Raw genomic sequence first — 21,435 nt, forward strand, 5'->3', positions numbered from 1 at the left:
TTGTGATGGGACCCCTGCTACCAAACCTTTTGCATCCATGTACATGCATCAAAAGTCCAGTGATAGAGTCTCAAGGGCCATCTCTTATCTCACAGTAGTGTCTTTTATCTATTCTGCTCTTGTGAGACCCCAACTGGAGTACTGCATCCAACTTTGAGGTCCGCAGGACAGGAAAGACATGGATTTGTTGAAGAAGGTCCAGAGGAGGCTACAAAAATGGTCAGAGGGCTGGAGCACCTCTCCTAAGAGGACATGCTGAGAGAGTTTGGGTTGTTCAGCCTGGAGAAGAGAAGGCACCAGGGACACCTTAGAGCATCTTCCATTACCTAAAGGGGCTACAGGAGAGCTGGAGAGGGACTTTGGATAAGGGCATGAAGGGACAGGACAAGGGGGAATGGCTTCAAGATGACAGAGGGCAGGTTTAGATTAGATATTGTGAAAAAATTCTTTCCTGTGAAGGTAGTGAGGCACTGGCACAAGTTGCCCAGAGAAGCTGTGGATGTGCCTTTCTTGGAAACAGGGTTGGGTTTCAAGGTCGGGTTGGACAGGACTCTGAACAACCTGATCTAGTTGAAGATGTCCCTGTCCATAGTAGGGAGTTGGATTAGAGGCTCTTTAAAGGTCACTTCCAACCCAAATCATTTGGTGATTCCATAATGCAAAGGGGCAACACAGCTGTTTGGATTTGGAAACATCTAATAGCTGCTTGACGTGTGTGGCCAAGGACAGAAGAGGCAAAACAATGAGGACTGGTGCAGGTGCTTCCCTACCTCCATGGAGCAACAAAGCACAGCATCTTCCTTCACATCCTGAGATTGCAACAACTGCAAAAGAGAAGAGAGAGATGGTGAGAAATGTATGACCTCCTCCTCTCTTACAACCTTCCTTTCATGTCTTCATCCAGCTTGACTTTTGCCAGTTCCAGGAGGAAAGGACATAAAATCAGAAAGGGGGAGGGGAGGAGGGGGGAGAAAATATATAATCAACACAAAAAATTAAGATAAACAGTGACAAAATGCAGGGTAAAGGGTATCACCAGCTTATCCACTGCTGAGAGCAAGCAAGCAGGGCAGAATGTACACTTTAGATTAACAGCTTTCAGAATCAAATTATTTAGGTGTAGTGGGTTGACCCTGTCTGGGTGCCAGGTGCCCATTCAGTTGCTCTATCACTCCCTCTCCCACTGGGACAGGGGAGAGAATAAGATGGAGCACAACCAGCAGGGTAAGATAAGGCAGTTTTATTACAGCAGAATAAAGAAATAATCGGACATTGCGCACAAGAGCTAAAGAGGAAAAATGTCAGTCTCTACTTCCCATCAGCAGTGATGTTTGGACACTTCCTGGGAAGAAGGGCTTCAGCATGTTATAAATGCATATTATAATATTGGCTTTTTGCAAGTATTAAGATGAATGTTATATGCATAATGTTAGAATGGCTTTGCTCTGTGAATGTAGGTTTTTTCTCTCTCCTGCTATTAGCAAAAAGGCATAAGTGGTAATAGTCGATACAGTATGCTTGAAGTGCCTGCCAGTTAAGATAACCTCCAGTGAACAAATGATAGAGACCTGACTGCTATCAACACTCACCGCCTGTAGAAAGAAAGAGCCAAAGCCCAAATTAAAAGATGATAAGAAGGGAATGTCAGAGGCACAGCATTGCTCAGCAGTAGCCAAAACACTGGTCTGTTATCAACACCCGTCCAACTACCAATGTAAAGCACATCCCTGTAAGGGTTGTGAACTTTACCTCGGTCAGACACAATACATTAGGTTACATTGCTTTTTTAATTCTGCAACACGCAATGAGAAAACACTAGTTTCACATACACAGTGACTAAATGCAACCATCAGACAACAACATTTGTTGTTTGGAAGGGAAGCGCTCTGCCCAAGAGGCAGCCACCTGTTGCCCTGAAAACTCAGACTTTCGATCTTGTTTACATAATTTCTAAGAACTTTCCCAGGACAGTGACTGTAAACATAGATATGTATACATTCTTTCTGATACACATCTTTTGATGGACGTCTCGCACGACCAGTGTGATTGGAAAGGTGGTAACCTAACTATCCAATCCCTGGTCATTGCCGAGAATCTATAAATACTGAAGTTGTAAGAATAAAACCAGTTTTTTCCCTATCATACGGGAGCCGTGTCTGTGTGAATCATTGCGTGTCCTACAGCGACATCTGGTGACGCTGATGTGACATTGCAGGTAACGGTTAGTGTCGAGGTAGGTAACTTGCAGCAAACGACTTCGCTCGGGTTCTCTCCAACGGACACTGGTTATGGAGTTTTGGCGTGGTTTACTAGATAGAAAGCAGATCGATGTTTCAGATGCTGATTTTCAGCGATTGTATCATTACAGAAAATCTGAGGGTTTTTTCCCTATGGTTGAGACAGCGTTTTCGAGGCAGTCTTGGAGTGCGTTAGGGACTGCGCTGATTCAGGCGATGCCCGCAGGGTATAATGCAAAAACAGCTCGGCTTTTGGTGATTTGGGGAATGTGTGACTGTGCTCTGGAGGACTGTTGGTCCTCTACTGCTAATTCAGTGGCTGTTTCCTCCGAGTTGGATGAGGAGGGTGACATAAATTCCAGCTTGGGAGGCGAGGCGGAGCTCTCCCCTTCCCCGTGTGACACGGGACTGGGGGAGGACTGTGTCTCGGGTCCCGAGGTTGGCTCCACCGGGGTTGCCGAGGCTCCCGGCGGGCTGGGCTCTGACCAGCAGGCTCTTGGGGACTCCGCGGAGCTGTTGAACGTGGCCCCGCCTGGCCCGGTGCCCAGGAGGCAGAAGGCCGATGCGGAATCACCTTTCCTGTGTGCGTTGCCAGCGCAAAAGTGGGGAGAGCTGTCAGGGCAGGGGCCCACACCGCCCCGGGAGGCGGAGTCGGGGACGATCCAGTGCCCTCATTGCGGCGGGGCTGTACCGTATCCTACAGGAGCTGACGGGGAGGGCCTGAACCCCACGCCGACTGCTATGCAGGTGCAGGCGGGAGCTGTCCTGGAGGACGGGGGTTTGATTGACTTTCTCTCAGACCCTGTCCCAGTGGGCGGGGCGCCCGGGCGGCTCCGCACCGAGCAGCCGGTGTCGGCTCTAGGGTTGTGTGTCACCGGTGAGTCCCTACTGGGGGCAGTGCCAGATGCCCCTCCTCCAGCGAGCTCGGGACAGCCCCTGGCAGCGGGGCAGGGCGGTGCCACGGCTCCGCGAGCCACACCCCTCCTTGCGCCTCACCCCCCCACCCCGCGCTGGGGAGAGCAGCGCCGAGCCGGCTTCACCCTGTCCTGCTTCCAGTTCCTGTGCGCCGCCTAGGCCCGCAGCTGGGGCGGGGGTGCCTCTGCTGTCTTCTGTAGCTGGGTCGGCCGGGGTGGATGCGAGCCTTATGTTGTTTACTCTGGGCACAGGTGGTGATACGGCTGTAAAAATGCCAATGGCCCCCAGGAGCAAGGGGTCCCGGGCTAGTGGGGTTTCTTCAGCTGGCCTATGGACTTTACCTCCCTGCCAAACAATCATGCGACCGCGCGACCAGACACGGTTTTGGGAAGCAGTGAAGGCGAAGATTGATGAGGTGGCTGGCCACGATTCTGGGCATAGCCCCCTGGAAGGCGGGGATGACTCCTCTGGCCCTGCTGGTGCTATGCCGGCTGTGACACCAAGCACTGTTAAGATGGCTTCTGGCCAGGTGCCTGGCCCTGTTTCGGAGGAGTCCGTGGGACAGGATGGTGCAGGGGGGCCATCCTTCCAGATGGTTATCAAGTGTTCCCTTTGATTCAGGGTGCAATTCAGAAGGTACATCAGCCATTATCGTGGAAAGCCTTGGGGAATCTCTGGGAGATGGCTGAGAAACATGAATTAGGGTCACCTGAAGTTATGCAGTCCCTTTGAGGCCTGGTCGGTGATGTCTTGGTGCCTTATGACATCCGGGGCTTAGCCCGTGTTCTTCTTCAGCCGGTTGAATATGATATGTTTGAATCTCAATGGGCTCGGTTGGCATGTCGAGTGGTGCAGCAGAATACTGCCTTGGGTCAGCAGGATCCTAGGCGTGTGGTCGGATCTGATGCTCTGCTGGGCAGGGATGGCTTTGCTGACGTTAATAGGCAAGCTGGCCTTGACCCCCTGGTGCTTTAGCAACGCAAGGAGACGGGCATGGCAGCATTGGTGCGGACCATAGAACTAGCTGCCCCAAAGGAGCCTTTTGCGGCTGTTGTCCAGCGGGCTGACGAATCTTTTCTGCACTTTGTGAATCAGCTGTCTGCTTCCGTAGAGAGGCAGGTGCAAGATCTTGAGGCGAGATGGCTCTTGCTCAAGAGCCTCGCGAGGTCTAACTGCAATGCCGTGTGTATTGGGGCCCTCCCTGGGGATCCCTCACTGTCACACATGGCAGAGGCTTGTGTACAGGCAGGTGTTGCTGCTGAGGAGCTGCCTGCTGTGGCTGCGGTTCTGTGGCCAGCTTGGGTGGCACCGCAGGGCGGGCAGTGACAGCAGGGAAATGCTCAAGACGGCAAGAAACAGAAGAAGAAAGCTCAGGGGGCAATACCCCCCTTGTTTTACTGTGCCCGGTGTGGGAGGCCGAATCATGCGGCAAATGTGTGCAAGGCAAAGGTCCATGCCAATGGTCAGCCTCTGTCGAGAAGAAAAAACTGAGTGTGACAGAGAGACACGCTCAGACACAAGCCTCTCTTCACACCCCGGAGCTTATGGAGGTTTGCTTGGCCAGCTCGTAGCCAGCACCTGCGGCTCAGGAGGCCTGGATGTCTGCACAGTGGACACAGTTGTCTTGGACTCTTGCAGGATGTACAGGGTTCCCTTGGATGCTTTTGGCCCAGTGGGTGAGGGCATGTATGCTCTTCTTGTGGGGAAATTTAGTACCATTCCTCAGGGCATCATTGTGCACCTAGGAATCATTGATTCGGATTTCACAGGGCGGATTTATGCCATGGTTTCCACGCTCAACCCCCCGTCACTATCCCTTCAGGAACCAGACTTGCTCAACTTGTGCCTTTTAAGTCTTGTGTTCACAGAGCTGAGAACCGGCTGAGGGGAGATGGTGGCTTCGGGTCAACTGGGCTGCCTCAGGTTCACTGGACTGCTGTTCTGACGGCCAAGGATCGTCCTGAACAGGTGTGCACCCTGTCCATCTTTGGTGAGACACCGTCAGAGGTTAGCCTCTGTGGGCTTCTTGACACTGGTGCGGACGTCACAATTGTCAGACTTGATGATTGGCCCTCGGAGTGGCCCTTGGACCCGGTGCAGACGTCAATTGCAGGACTGGCAGGAGTGGCACAATGCTACATGAGCCAGAGGCCTGTGTTTGTCAGAGGGAGACACGGCCATGGTTTGGCTGTACGTTACTAAGGACTCCCAGATAACTCTCTGGGGGGAAGGATGTTCTGGCTGTGTGGGGGGTGTGTATTGGGACGGATTCTTGATGGGGGCTACTGTGTTGGAGGGTGCAGACTGTCCAATGCCTCCTATACAGTGGCTGGTAGACAAACCCGTTTGGGAGAACCAGTGGCCCTTCCCTCATCATAAGCTAGTCGCCCTCTGTGATTTGGTACAAGAACAGCTGTACCAGAGTAATCTGGAGCCTTCGACCAGTCCCTGGAACACTCCTGTTTTCTGTATCAAGAAGAGGTCTGGGAAATGGAGGTTGCTGCAAGACCTCCAGAAAAGTTAATGCTGTGATGGAAAGCATGGGGACGTTGCAGGTTGGCATGCCATCACTCACCATGCTTCCCGCTGATTGGCCAGTTCTCATCATGGATCTGAAGGATTGTTTCGTTATAATTCCTTTGTATCCCGATGACAGACCGAAATTTGCCTTCTCGGTGACAGCTGTCAATAATGCTGAGCCCTCACATAGATATTAATGGAGGGTTGTGGGGGCCAGGGAACCTGCTGGCTCCGCGATCCTGGCTCTCCCCTGGAGGCAAGACACCTTTCACTCAGAGAGAGACAATGTATCGCTCCCAGGGATCTTTGAGTTAGTTATATTAAACTGTTGTGCCCCATTGGTGTTCCCCCCTGCTGTCTCACCCCGATACATGTATCTCGGGCTCCCCCCACCCCTCTCCTCCCCTATAAATATCCCGGGTTTTCCCCTGTTCAGGAGATTAGCTGTTGCTGGCTCCCTTCGCCAAAGCTCTGCCTGAATAAAGGTTTGTGCTTAGCGGAACGCTAGACCAACTTTCTTGTCCCTTCTTCCCGTGTCGCCTGCCCGCCGCCGCTGAGCCGAGCTGAAATCACCCGCCTGCCCGAAGCCGCACACACGCGCTTTGGCCCAGCCCTTTTCAGGGCTGCTTGTCTAGAGAAGTCACGGCGCTCCGGCCTTTTCGTCGCCACGGCAACTGGCGCCCAACCGCGGGGCATTCGAAGGAGCGCTGAAGAAGCATCCGCCTGCAGCTTTAACTGCGAGGCGTGCAACCGTTCGAGCCGCCGCCCCTCGAGGAAGCTTCCTTGCGTTTTAGCAAGAGGCGATCCAAGAGGCTGTGACCGGGACCCTCGCTGACCATCCGGGGCAAGGAGAAAAGCCCCTGAGGACCGGCCGCCCAGGTGCCCACCCACCCAGCAGCTTTTTGTTTGCCCGCCAGCATCTGCCGAAGAGAAATTTTAAGTCGATCCCGTGAAGGGTTTTTTCGGGCTTTTTTCTTTTTCTTTGCTGTTTTACTGCTGGGCGGGGAGTGAAAAAGGATGGGGAACCAGTCCTCTGCATTGAGGCTGACCCCACCTGAGAGGGACTTTTACATCCAAGTTGCAAACACCCTAAAAGAGGGAAATTTTAAGTTTTCTAAAGGGGATTTAAAGAGATTTATTCATTGGGTTTTTAAACATTTTAAGATTAATTTGGATTCTGCTGAATCGGGAATTTTTTGGGATAATGTGGGAAGAAAGTTATATACAGTTCAAGCTAAGGGAGATTTTTCTGTTGCAAAATTTTTTCCTGTGTTTCAAAATATTATTTTCTCATTGGAAAAAGAGGGAAAAAAAGAAGAGGGAGTTTTGGGTCCCCAGTTGAATCCCCCAACCCCGTCAACCTCTCCAAGTGTCCCTAAACCCTCTTCCCTATATGAGATCCAGTTGGCGGGTGGACGTTGCCCCCGGGCACAGGGCTGCTGCCGTCTCCCTGACACCCCCCCACCGTCTCTCTACCCTTACCAGGGCAGCAATGGCCATGCCGCTTTGGGTCTTTCCTCTAACCTCTCTCCCATGCCCTCACACCCAGTTGTGTCCCCCCCAGTTCCTAGCGTTAGCACAGATGGCACCGGCAGTGTGGCCAGCCCTGCCATTTTGTCCCACTCCCACCTCAGTTTTCCCACCCTCGATGCCCAAAATGGCCACTTTCCCGCCTTCACCCCTTCTCTTCCTGCCGCGTCCTGTTCCTCCTCCCCCCACACTGCGTCATTGGGTGTAACCGCGTCGGGCCCTGCCCCATCCATCGGGAAACCCCTCCCCGTCGCAAACCCCGGTCCCGCCCCTTCGTGCCGGGGCCCCGCCCCCAGCAGCACGCTCGCTCCAAGGTCCCAGTGCCTCGGAGGTCGGGACGGCTCCGGCCGGAGCGGGGCCACCTTGGCTTCACCACGCGGCCACAAAAGGGCCAACTCTAGGCACTCAAGCCGGCCTTGCGCTGCCACCAAGCGCCCCCCATCTCCACTAGGAGATGAGAGCAGTGAATCTTCTTATTCAGATTCTGAGTATGAAGACCACTGGGCTGAGGTGCAGAGGGAAGCCACACGAGCGGGGAACTCAGCTCTGTCCCCGGAAAATACTTGCCTTTCCTGTAATAATGAGGAGAGACAGGGCAGGGGCACAGGTTGGTGCATAGGAGTCCCTTCACTATAGGGAACTGCAAGAACTTTGCAAAGCTGCCGAGGAACATGGCAGGGGTTCACATTTTTTTAAACACTTGCTAGAAGCCTCCTTCTCTGCCCACATCATGGTCCCGCATGACATCAAAAATATTATGAACTGCCTTCTCTCCCCAGCAGAGTACATGTTGTGGGAGAGGCAGTGGAAAAAACATTTAAAGCAATTGGCAGATGTTTATGCAAGAGATGCTAACAGACCTAATTTTACTTTAGAGCAATTAGCAGGAGAAGGAGATGTCCAAAAGCCCCGAGATCAGGCCCGGGATCTGCCTGAAACAGCTTTACAAGATATAGCTAATGCTGCCAAGATATCTCTTTTTACCACCCCTGATGATAAAGTGCCAACGCAGTGCTTCACCAATATTAAGCAAGGGGCAACTGAGTCTTTTATTAAGTATACTGATAAGTTAAAAGTGGCTATTGAAAAGCAGATAGAGAGCCCTCAGGAGCAAAAAGAATTATTAGTAAAAATAGCAATGGCCAATGCTAATCTGGAGTGCAAAGCAGTTTTGCGAGCCCTCCCACTGGACCCTGAACAAACCATAGATCAGATGGTTGAAGCCTGCACCAAACACTCCTCTGCCTCAAGTGAGAATACAGTGGCACTTGCAGTGGCTAAAGGAGTGGCAGAAGGGATATCTGGAGTTTTTACTGCAGACCCCAACACAAATCGCTGTTTTAATTGTGGCGAGCCTGGACATTTTTTCAAAGACTGTCTGGAGAGACATTCTATACAACCACCAGCCCACCAAAGGTTACCCAGACAAAACTGGCATTCGGGAAACTTCAAGCAGAGCAAGGAACGGCCCTGCGCTTCGACATCAAATCAAATGCCGCACCGCTCCCCCCCCCGCCAAACCCACCATCCTGCCTTCACGAGGACCCCGATATCAAGCCCAGCATCAGCTGGTGACTAGACTCTATATATGGTGACTGTATTTACAAAATCCCCACAGGGAGAGGTGGACCACCAGGCGGTCCCTCCAACATCTTAATACTTGGAGATCCAACCAACTGTCCAGGGCAAATTCATACTGTTCCTGAGGTTCAGACTATATACCCTGGAGATGAAATTTCCATCTCCCTGACCTGCATAGACCCTCCTTATTATTTAAAGAAACAGACTACCGTGGCACAAGCTTTTTTACTTCTTGGAGACTGCCCAGATCATGTTCCCCTCAACCCCAGCGCTATGTGGACTCAGGTTGTGGGCTCCAGCAAACCCATCGTGGACTGCAGCCTATTTTGTTATGGGGAAAGGATTCAGCGCCCAGGAATGCTGGACACCGGAGCAGGTGTTAACATCATCGCCCGCTCTGAGTGGCCAGACAATTGGGAATTACAACCTGTGGCAAGCATGATTTCAGGAATTGGAGGGGTGACAGCTTCCATGAGGAGCAAACGGAATATTGTCATCGAAGGACCTGAGGGAAAAATGGCAACCATCAGGCCATTTGTGGTGAGAGTACCAATCACCCTCTGGGGACGGGATCTTCTGTCCCAATGGGGAGTTTCTCTGCGGATTCCCAGCAGGGACTTTTAGTGGGGGTCACTGAGAAGCGCGCCACGCCTACCATCCCTCAACTCACCTGGAAACAGCACCATCCAGTGTGGGTTGATCAGTGGCCACTATCTTAGACCAAACTGTGCGCACTGGAAGCCCTCGTGGAGGAGGAGCTTTCCAAGGGCCACATTACAGAGACCAACAGACCTTGGAATTCCCCTGTCTTTGTCCGATGCAAACCAGGCAAGGACAGGTGGAGACTCCTTCATGACCTCTGGAAGATCAACGATGTCATTGAAGACATGGGATCCCTTCAGCCTGGCATGCCCTCCCCTTCAATGCTCCCCCGGGATTGGAAGCTGGCTGTCATTGACATAAAGGACTGTTTTTTCAACATACCCATCCATCCTTGGGATGCCCCCAGATTTGCATTCTCGGTTCCCTCTCCAAACAGAAAAGCACCTTTTAAAAGATACCATTGGCTAGTCCTTCCCCAAGGGATGAAAAATTCTCCTACCATCTGCCAATGGTACGTGGCCCACATTCTGTCACCTGTGAGGACCCTGTTCCCAGATGCCATCATCCTCCATTACATGGATGACATCCTGGTTTGTGCTACTGACAATGACTATCTGCAGCGGACTTTACAAAAAACTATCCAGACAATTGAGGACGCTGGATTTGAGATACGTGAAGACAAGATCCAGCACACCTGCCCTTGGACCTACCTAGGACTCCAGATCCGCGAGCGGACCATCGTGCCCCAGCAGCTGACCATCAGAGACGACCCCAAGACCCTGCGGGACTTGCATCAGCTCTGCGGGTCCATCAACTGGATACGCCCTCAGCTTGGGGTAACGACAGAAGTCCTTGTGCCCCTCTTCAACCTGCTCCGTGGCAGCGAGGCCCTCGATTCACCACGCTCCCTCATGCCGGAGGCCCGGGAATCCATCACCAAGGTCCAGGAGGCCCTGTCTTCGCAGCAAGCCCACCGCTATGAGCCCAGCCTGCCGTTCCAACTGGTTATCCTGGGTAAGGCCCCACGCTTACACGCGTTCATTTATCAATGGGACATGGCATTGAAGGATCCACTCCTTATCATCGAGTGGATCTTTACACATAACCAGCCCACTAAGACTATTACCACTCCGCAGGAAATCATGGCTGAACTCATTAAAAGAGCTAGAGTCTGTCTCTGCACTCTTGCAGCCTGTGAGTTCACATGCATCTTCCTCCCATTGGCAACTGGAAGTTTGGAGCCTTTGCTCCAAACCAATGAAAGCCTTCAGTTCGCTCTCAATAGCTATTCAGGCCAAATTTCTATACAGCCACCTGGCCACAGACTTTTCAAAACCACATTTAATTTGTTCCCCAAATCATTTCAGAGCAAAACACCGCTCAAGGCTCTGACAATTTTCACAGATGGCTCGGGGAAATCCCACAAGTCAGTCATGACTTGGAAGGACCCCAGGACACAGAGGTGAGAGTCTGATGTCCAAGTGGTCGAGGGATCACCACAGATTGCTGAATTAGCAGCCGTCGTCAGAGCTTTTGAGAAATTCCAAGAACTTTTCAATCTGGTGACTGATTCGGCTTATGTGGCTGGAATAGCTATGAGAGCAGAACATGCATTTCTAAAAGAGGTCTCTAACCCAAATTTATACAAATTGCTTTCTGAATTAGTATAAATTATCTCCCACAGAAAGCAACCTTACTATGTCATGCATGTGAGGGCACATACTGACCTCCCAGGTGCCATCGCCGAAGGAAACAAGAGGGCAGACGCCTTAGCCATTCCTGCTGGAGCAGCCAATGTCCCTGACATTTTCGCACAAGCGAAATTGTCCCACCAGTTCTTCGACCAAAACGTGCCTGCATTGATGAGGATGTTCAGACTACCCAGAGACCAGGCTAGAGCAATAGTTGCCACCTGTCCTAATTGTCAATCTTTCCAAATACCGGTCGTTAATTCCAGGGTTAACCCCCAAGGACTTAACAGCTGCCAGATATGGCAAACCGATGTCACTCACGTCCCGTCCTTCGGGAGAGTCAAATACGTACATGTCTCCGTAGACACGTTTTCTGGTGCAGTGTTTGCCTCAGCCCATGCAGGAGAAAATGCCAAGCACGCCATCCGACATTTTCTCCTTGCTTTTGCTACCCTGGGAGTCCCAGAACAAATTAAAACAGACAATGGACCTGCTTACACCTCTCACAAATTAAGAGACTTTTTCAATGAGTGGGGAGTGAAACACACCACGGGCATTCCTCATTCCCCTACAGGGCAATCAATAGTAGAGAGGACCCACTAAAACCTGGAAAGAGTCCTTGATCACCAGTGGGGAGAAACAGAAATCATTCCTCCCATTGAGAGGCTCTGTAAGGCTCTATATGTCATGAACTTTCTAAATTGCTCACCTACAGAGCCTGACCCCCCTGTAATTCGGCCCTTCTCTAATTCAACTCATGCCAAACTCACGGAGAAGCCGCCAGTGCTGATCAAGGATCCTGAATCACAACGGACATCAGGACCTTTCCCATTGATTACCTGGGGGAGAGGGTATGCGTGTGTGTCCACACCATCAGGACCTAAGTGGCTCCCAGGGTTTTACATTTTTTGTAAAACCTTATTTAGGCCCTACAAACCCTGCACCAGACTCAGAACTTTCAAAGTCTCCTGAGACCCACACAGGTCCAGAAAAACAGCAGTCCACTGCAGCCTGGAAGCGGAGTTGTTGTCTCTTGGGGAAGGTGAAACAGGGAAACCTTATGAATGTGATTGTTTGGCAGAAGATTCTAAAAATATGAAGGCTAGAATCGAAGTAGCAATGAAAGCCTGCTTTGAGTGATAGGATACTGAGTACTGGTTAACCAAAGAACAATAGCTTAGCCAGCTAGAGGAGAATCCCCGTTGATAAAACAATGTCGTTCTGCTGATAGAGAATGCAAAGGTCAAGAAGCAAGGAAAGAACTTGTAAGGTTTTGTAGAATCTAAAATGCAACACTGTATGTTAATATAGGGAAGCGCATAGGCTGTATGTAAATTCTTTAGTGGGTGTGTCTCATGGTGATTGGTTACTAAGAATTAGAATATTCACGATAGAAAAAGATATATTACATTTTAACAAGAACTTCGCTCTCTTAACTCTTAACTCTGACCTCTTACCTCTTACCTCTTAGCCCTTAGCCCTTACCTCTTACCCCTTTACCCCTCTCCCCCACTCCTAACTCTCAGCCCCCTCTCCCTGCTCCTACCCCTCTCGTCTTCCCTGCTCTCTCCCTCTGCTTTTTCCCTCTTTCCCTCTGTTGCTCTTACTCCCTCCCTCCCCCTTCCAACCTCACCTCCCCTGCTCTACCTGTGCTCTCACCCCTTTCCTGGACCACGTGGACTCCGAGGCTGGTGGCGGACACGGGTCTCGCCTCCTTTTACCCTTATAATAAATTGCTTATACTTGAACAGCTTGACCCTGGAGAAGTCTCTCACCGCGAGCGAGCGTTTTACACTCCAATAGTCGTCGGAGTCCACCAAACCGACCTGCCACCAGAGCAACAACCAGACAGAGGCCAAACCATCCTGCTACCAGGGCTGCAACGAGACGACTGCCAATGTCACGCCTGACACCGTGACAGTACACAAGTCTTCTTAACTCCCTCCCCCTTCCCCTTCTCGCCCTCGTTGCCTAGCCCAAATTGCCAGTTTACACCAAAATGCACCTCTGTGCTGTTGCTGGTGTCGGGTCATGTGTCCCCAGTACACAGAATAACCTTGCTTATAATTGTTTTTTTTTTAAAGAGGGGGGAGACGGGAGAGAAAAGGAAAAAAGACAATAGCCCCCCCCCCTCCAAAAATCAGGGCTAATCTTTTATGTCCTGTTATAGAAAATGGAGAGCAAAACCATCCTTGAGTTCCTGATGTTCCTGATTATCTGGATGCTCCTGAAAACATCAGCTGTGGATGCCTGGCTAGTAGCACAGCCCCAGGAGAACGTGTGGATCACCCTCGCAAAGATGCTCAAACAAGACCACGTGCTTGTCCATGGGCAGCGCCACCAACCCTCTAGACCTTTTGCTCCTGGCCCATGGACACGGCTGTGAGGAAATTTAACGGACTATGCTGCTTTGACCTCTCCAGCCCCAGTGAAGGCATCCACGCCCGCATCCAGAGACTCCAACACGCGGTCCAGGAACTCCAGACTGAAAAGGAGCCCCAGTGGCTTGAGGACCTTTTTGAGAGCTAGGGGCTCAAAGGATAAGTTGCCTCCCTTCTCAAAAACGTTTTTAAGTTTTCTTGAGTATTATTTTCCTATGTATGTTTTCATGTGTCAAGTTATTAGCCAAATCTCTGGGAGATGCCCTTTTAATAAGTAAAGAAGGGGGAGTTGTGGGGGCCGGGGAACCTGCTGGCTCCGCGATCCTGGCTCTCCGCTGGAGGCAAGATACCTTTCACTCAGAGAGAGACAATGTATCGCTCCCAGGGATCTTTGAGTTAGTTACGTTAAACTGTTGTGCCCCATTGGTGTTCTCCCCTGCTGTCTCACCCCGATACATGTATCTCGGGCTCCCCCCACCCCTCTCCTCCCCTATAAATATCCCGGGTTTTCCCCTGTTCAGGAGATTAGCTGTTGCTGGCTCCCTTCGCCAAAGCTCTGCCTGAATAAAAGTTTGTGCTTAGTGGAACGCTAGACCAACTTTCTTGTCCCTTCTTCCCGTGTCGCCTGCCCGCCGCCGCTGAGCCGAGCTGGAATCACTCGCCTGCCCGAAGCCGCACACACGCGCTTTGGCCCAGCCCTTTTCAGGGCTGCTTGTCTAGAGAAGTCACGGCGCTCCAGCCTTTCCGTCCCCACGGCAAAAGGTTTTGCTGCAAGGTATGCGAAATTCACCGACCATTTGCCATTGGTATGTGGCTTGAGCCCTTTCTGGAGTCCACCAGCAGTTTCCTGATGCTCATTTTTATCATTATATGGATGACATCTTGGTGGCTGTGTCCACCCAGGATGAACTGCTGAGGATACAGCCTCAGCTGCTCACCGCCTTGCACTCTCATGGGCTGCAAGTAGCTCCAGAAAAGGTTCAGCAACAACCTCCTTGGAAGTATTTGGAGGTCAAAATTTTGGAACGAACAGTCCAACATCAGGAGGTTCAATTTGTGCATTCGGTGAAGATACTGAATGATGTCCAAAAATTGGTGGGTGTCGTTACTTGGTTGCATTCCTTTTTGGGACTGACCATGACACAACTGTCTCCCTTCTTTGGTCTGTTAAAAGGGGACTCTGATTTAAAGTCACCTCGGACACTGACCCCAGAGGCACGGCAGGTGCTGAAGGAGGTTCAGCGAGAAGTTTCTGCTCGTCAGGTTTATCACATTGATCCTTCCATTGATGTCTCTGTTTTCCTTACTACTCCAGATATGCATCCCACAGGTATCATTGGCCAATGGAATGATGAGTGGTCCGATCCCTTGCATGTCCTGGAATGGGTCTTCCTGCCCCATCAGCTGCAGAAGATGGCAACTGTGTTGTTAGAGCTGACAGCACACTTGATAGTCAAGTGCTGGCAATGGTGTTTACAATTGATGGGTGCGGAACCCGCAAAGATTGTGCTTCTGGTACCGCGGGAGGATTTTGACTGGAGCTTTGCAAACAGTATTTTCATGCAAAGTGCTCTGGAGAATTTTTCTGGGCAGATCACTTATCATCTGCCCAGACACAAGCTATTGTATGTGGCAAACTTCACTGAACTTTCTTTGCAGCCCAAACATAGTCAGGAGCCTGTGCAAGGACCCACTGTCTTTACTGTGGGTTTGGGTAGGACTGGGAAGGTCATTGCTACCTGGAAGGACGGATCTGAGTGGCAGGTTTTGGAGAGTCATGAGGATGGGTCAGCCCAATTGGTGGAATTACGGGCTGCTGTCATGGCATTTCAGGAATTTTCCCAGGAATCTTTCAATCTGGTGACGGATTCCACCTATGTGGCCAACATAGCCAAGCAGTTGGGTCATTCAGTCTTGAAGGAGGTCAGCAATCCTGCCTTGTTTCATTTACTGAAGGCCCTGTGGAGAGCCATTCAGGCCTGGTTGCATCCGTATTATGTTCTGCATGTGAGGAGTCATACCAATTTGCCAGGGTTTATTGCAGAAGGTAACGCGAGGGCTGACAAGTTGGCTAACCCAGCGTGGGTTGTGCCTGAGCCTTTTACGCTCGGCCAGGCCAAGGCATTGCATGGGTTTTTCCACCAGAACGCACATACTTTGCAGAAGCAGTTCTAGCTGACATGGGCTGAGGCCCATGACATTGTCGAGTCTTGTGACGACTGTCATGCACTTGCTGCACCTTTGCTGGCAGGGGTAAACCCTAGAGGCCTTAGGGCCTTGGAGCATTGGCAGACAGATGTCACCCAAGTTGCCAAGTTTGGTCAGCTCTGGTATGTTCACGTCAGTGTGGACACTTTCTCCTCTGCAATGTGGGCTTCCGCTCACACAGGAGAAAAGACCCGCGATGTCATTGCCCACTGGAGGCAGGCCTTTGCCAATTTAGGCATACCTTCTGCTGTGAAGACCGATAATGGTCCTGCTTACACCTCTCAGAAGGTGAGGCAGTTCCTGCAGTTGTGGGGTGTGTCACACAAGTTTGGTATCCCTCATTCTCCGAGAGGTCAGGCTATCGTAGAACGTGCTCATGGTACACTAAAGCAGGTTCTACAGAAGCAAAAACGGGGAATGCAGGGTGAAACCCCGCACAGTCGGTTGGAAAAAGCTTTATATACCCTCAATCACCTCACGGTGCTGCAGAACTCTAGTAACCCTGTCATGTTGAACCATCACCTCTCATTGTGGGCTTTGGATGAGACACATTAGCCTCCAGCGAAGGTTTGACTGAGGAATTTAGTCACCAAACAGTGGGAGGGTCCTTATGACCTTATCGCTTCAGGGCATGGGTATGCATGTGTATCCACAGATACTGCGGTACACTGGGTACCTGGAAAGGGCATCCATCCTGATCTGCAACCACAGAGGCAGCATCCGGCTGATGAGCAGGTTGAAGACCGTGACCAAATTGGAAGTCATCGAATGGATGGGACATCGGATGATAACTCAGATGCGGATGATGTGGGTGATCACCCCGATGGCCCATCCACGAGCAGGTGCTGATGTTAGACACGTTTTCACTTTTATTTTTTTTTTGTTATAACAAAAGGGTGAGATATCACCCTGAAATTACAGCCTTCTGATGGCATGGAGCACTGTTTATTTTCTCTGTTAATTTTCCTTTTGATTGTTTAGAATGTTGTTAGTTTTCTCTGTTCATTTTCTTTTTCTTTTTTCTTTTTTAAAGACAAAAAGGGTGAGATGTCACCCTGAAAACACAGACTTTCAATCTTGTTTACATAATTTCTAAGAACTTTCCCAGGACAGTGACTGTAAACATAGATATGAATATATTCTTTCTGATACACGTCTTTTGATGAATGTCTCGCACGACCAGTGTGATTGGAAAGGTGGTAACCTAACTATCCAATCCCTGGTCATTGCTGAGAATCTATAAATACTGAAGTTGTAAGAATAAAACCAGTTTTTTCCCTGTCATACGGGAGCCATGTCTGTGTGAATCATTGCGTGTCCTACAGCCACAGCCACCCACCACTGAACCTTTCCATCCCTGTGGAGCCACTTATATGCAAGCTCCCGGTGCTCTCCCAAGTTCCCAGTCCAGAGCATGTTTGATCCGTTTCAAGGAAAAGGGAAAGAAAACAGTCCAGGAAGACCTCTCTGCTTTGGCTAGTTGGAAAGCCAAGGCGATTTGTCTCTTGTTGTCTGTCTGTGCTGTAGTCAAAACCCCCTCCCGGGATGTGGGGGGAGCAAGTACAGTCTCTGATAACAGACTTGGTGCTTCTTCTCCACTCACTTTTACTCTTAGATGAAGTTTTAAGGATCCAAAACCTATTTCTCGGCTAGGTGGACAAATGGGGATACAATTTAACATCACACTCACCCCAGGACAAACAGCCACAAAATTACCTGATGGCAAAGCATTACATCCAATACACTGTAATTAACATGGGACCTTCTAGACCAATTATATAGTGGTGCAAGTGCAATGGGTGCCAACAAAACTATGGTGTCTTAAGTGTACTGAGTCCAATCCTATTCTGCTGTCCATGAACTTTGCATTATAAACATGAGTTTGTAAGCACAAGCAAATTTCAAGAGACCCAAAATATTGTTGGGCATGGCATGGGATGGTGAAGGAAGATGCTTGCCCAGTGGTTCAGACTCAGGGTTGTCGTAGTTACGGGAAAAAGGGTGCCAATATGGGTGTAACCAAACTGTATTCTACTAACATCTACATGATTTCTGATGAACGGTTAATGATTGGTTGTTCACAGTAGCTGCCCAGGGCACACCAAATCCCTCAGGCTACAAGCTGGGTGAGGTTAACCCTGCCAGATGGGATAGTGTTTCTTTATCTTCACAAATGACCCAGCAGTGATAACTCCCTCCAGGGGAGCACCAACACAGTTACACCCATCCTGAGGGCACCATCTCTGCTAATGGGCTAAATAGGCAGCTGCAATTCCCATCAAAGACTTCCCAAATATCCTATGACTCACAGGATTACATAACTCCATTGCAAAACTCCCTGCCCTGGGGGAGGTACTGAGCATTCCTACATGGTCTCGAGGGTATATAATCTGGGGGTTTGGGGACTGGACACCACCACCACTGGACAGTTCCAGAGGAGAACCCAGACTTCCACAGGAGGACCAGACCTTCCACAGGACCACTGCTTTTGGCAAAACTGCAACCATCACTTCAACAGCACTGCAACCACCACTTAATCAGACTGCGATCACCACCCTGACCAACAGGGTGCCAGGTTGTACTCTCACTTTGTGGTTTTAAGCTAGTTTCTCTGTATCATTGCATTTATTGTAATTTCTCTATTAAATTGTAACTCTGACCTGAAATCTCTCTCAAGGTATTTGTGTGGGGTTCATTTCTCCCACTGGTTTACTTTCAAACCAGCACACGGGTGTACAGTGAGGGTCAATGCCTCTACCTGACAATGGCAAAGTGTAGGAGCTCAGCATCTCACCCCACAGACCTTGAAACCATGAGCAAGGACCCTCAAAAAGGGATCAGAAATACCCATTTCCGCCTTTTTTTTTTTTTACCTTTATGACTTTGTTACACGCACAAAGATGCCATTTCAGGTATTTTACTAAAAGCACAGTTGTTCTCGTAGATAAAAAATACTGAGATTCTCAATCAGCCAACAAAGTAAGATGGAGAATTATGAAAAACACTGTATCATGAGGTAGTTGATAAAATTGCAAGTAGTGGCAACACTTGAAGCTACAGCCACTTTAATCTCATCACTTTGGGATGAACAAGATGAGTGCATGCATTAAACACTGAGAAAAAAGGATGAAAAATTGGGAAAACTGGCTTCATTAGTATCTGAAACTCATTAGGGAAAGGCAAATTTTGTAAAAGTGTTTGGACTGATTAAAGCTGCCCATATAAAAATTGCTCAGCATAACTAAACATGCTCAAAATTCACATTGTTTAGTTAAAATCACAGTTCAAATTCTCAACCTTATCTCTCTTTCCCACTCTTATTTTTTCATGTTTCCTTTCCTTTACAAATAAATGCCTATTTTTTTACCAGGTCCACAGACTGGAAAATAACTAGGGGAAAAAAAAGAGGTAATTGTGTTGCTGCTGTTGTTGTTTGCTTGTCTTGATATACATACATACATACATACATACATACATACATATATATTCCTTTTCCTATATCTTTGCCTGAAAGCCTTGTAATTTCAAAGTTATAATAATTCAGAGGGAAGAGGGTCACATTTTCCATTCCAAGGGAAGTTCCCACCTTCCTTGGCAGACCCCTGTCCTTTAAACCAGGGCAGATCTTGGTGCCCAATGTGGGGCCTGAGGGCATTGAGAGAAAAGGGTGAAAAAGGAATAATAATTCCTGGGTAACCTAATTTTTGTGTGCTGAATATAAAAGCCTCATTAGGCAGCACCATGTGGTCTAGCCTACCCTGGTTTCATTGGCATGTGTTTGTGGCTACATTTTTCCCATTTGCAGTTTCTTATCTAAACATGGGCCCTATGACTAAGGCTACTGTGGCTATTATCCAGTTGGCACTATGGGTCAATAAGGTGAGGAACTTGTGGATCTTTAAATTCCTCTGGAAGGTGGGCAGGTGGATACAGGGCTATCATACACTGTGTGTGTTTTTGGGGTTTCATTAATAATGATACCCATTGTGAGGAAGTAACACCAGGAAAAGTTTTCTCCCAAACCTTCACCCATTTCTTTGGGCCTACCCCAACAGCTTTTGAAGGGTTCAAACTTTCTCTAAATGCTAGTGATATTGTACAATGGCTAATGTTGCCGATAGGCCTATTCTTTTTAGCATTTAGAGATAAGGTGAGATTGCATTGGGTAACCACCCTGACATCTATCCCAGAGACTAGGGATACTGCCCCAAAACCTGACACTGACCAACAGCCCACCTCAGAAATGAACCACCTGGATTGGATGGGGGTATTGGAGGAGATACTCCAGGTGCTGAAGGAATACTCTTCCCCAGCTGGTGGGGAATTCTCTCCCTGCCTCCAAGAGGGAGAGTCTGAGGGTGAAGCAGTGGAACCCACAGATGTTACAACCATCCAGATTCCAGCTGAACCACAAGGGCAGCCACAGCCAGCAGCAGTTGCCCCTGTGCAGGGGAGGAAGTATAATGCCAAATCAGTACAGCCAATTAATGATGATGAGGTACCAGGCCCCTCACAACCTGAAGCTGGAACCTGAAATCATCACCGAGTCCCTGTCATGACAGTCTCCATAATCTGTGAAAAGGCATTATGCCACGGGGGTGCTAGGCTTATTCAACCTGGTTACTTTGGGTTTGGGCCCTTATGGGTCCAAGCATTCATCTGGATAGTGGCAAGGCAAGGTATTTGGGATCCTTGACCCAGGATGCAGGTATTGATCAGGTGTTTGTGAGGGAGCCAGGGCCCTTTCCTCTCTGGGAACAGTTTTTAATAAGAGAGAGATTTGTTAACAGAGAGAAAATGCAGAAGCACCATCATAGAATGCCTTGGAAGAACATTGAGGAAGGGATCCAACACATGAGTGAAGTGGCAGTACTAGAGGTACTTTTTGGAAGGCATGGATAGGACAGTAATGACCCTGACAAGGTCAGGTGCGCAGGGCAAATATTGTGGAACCTGGGAAATCTGGGGCCATCCCAATACACCACCTTCAATGCAATGATTAATGCCAAGGACAACTGAGAGACAGTGGGTTGGTTCCATTGCCAACAAGCTCAGGGATTATGAGAGTATGGTCAGTGTCCCAATGCAGGCTCATGTCTCTGCTGTGGTTAAGGACCTCAAAGAGGAGATTAGAGAAGAGGTGATGGAGGAGGTGAGGAAGAGCAGTTCCCACGAGGCATCAGTGCGAGTCACAGGCCCCAATGTCAGAGCTTGACATCCCCCAGCTAGGGAGGGGGGGTACACCGGATGAGCTAACCTGTGGTTCTTCCTGTGTGACCATGGGGAAGTTATGAGGAGGTGGGATGGGAAACCCGCTTCTGTCCTGGCAGCATGGGTGCGTCAACTCAAGGAGGAAAGCACTAACCAAGGGAGTTCCACTGAAATGAAGGTAGCTGCAGCCTCCCATCACCAAGCTGCCAGGTATAACAGAAGGGAGGATGATATGACAGATCTCCTTGAAGGAACCCCTAGTATGTATGCCCAGGGAGGGAATGATAACCAGGGCTAGGGGGGCCCTGGCTCTAGCCAGGTAGAGGCATGGGAGAAACATGTCTTTTGGACTGTATGGATTGGAATGGCCTAGCACATCAGAGCCACAAAAATACAGAATGTTGGTTGATACTGGTGCACAGTGTACCCTAATGCCATTGGGACATGTGGGGGAAAAACCTGTTTCTATTGCTGAGGTGACAGGGGGATCACAGCAGTTGACCCTGTTGGAAGCTGAGGTGAGCTTGACTGGGAAGCAGTGGAAGAAACACCCTATTG

The 21,435-nt window shown here is 49.7% G+C and overlaps 2 protein-coding genes across 2 annotated transcripts in view; one reads left to right on the top strand and one right to left on the bottom strand.

The window, feature by feature from the left end:
- The window catches only part of LOC131592509 (uncharacterized), a 308,064-nt gene that overhangs the window by 119,523 nt on the left and 167,106 nt on the right, over positions 1–21,435 (top strand). The gene's annotated exons all lie outside the window — the stretch shown is intronic.
- The window catches only part of LOC131592498 (CBP80/20-dependent translation initiation factor-like), a 565,386-nt gene that overhangs the window by 2,877 nt on the left and 541,074 nt on the right, over positions 1–21,435 (bottom strand). Inside the window, exon 13 of the mRNA XM_058864047.1 lies at positions 771–824. Coding sequence (XP_058720030.1) covers positions 771–824 — 54 coding nt within the window. The remainder of the gene's footprint in view (positions 1–770; positions 825–21,435) is intronic.

The sequence above is a fragment of the Poecile atricapillus genome, chromosome W, assembly GCF_030490865.1.
Source record: "Poecile atricapillus isolate bPoeAtr1 chromosome W, bPoeAtr1.hap1, whole genome shotgun sequence".
NCBI classification, from domain to species: domain Eukaryota; kingdom Metazoa; phylum Chordata; class Aves; order Passeriformes; family Paridae; genus Poecile; species Poecile atricapillus.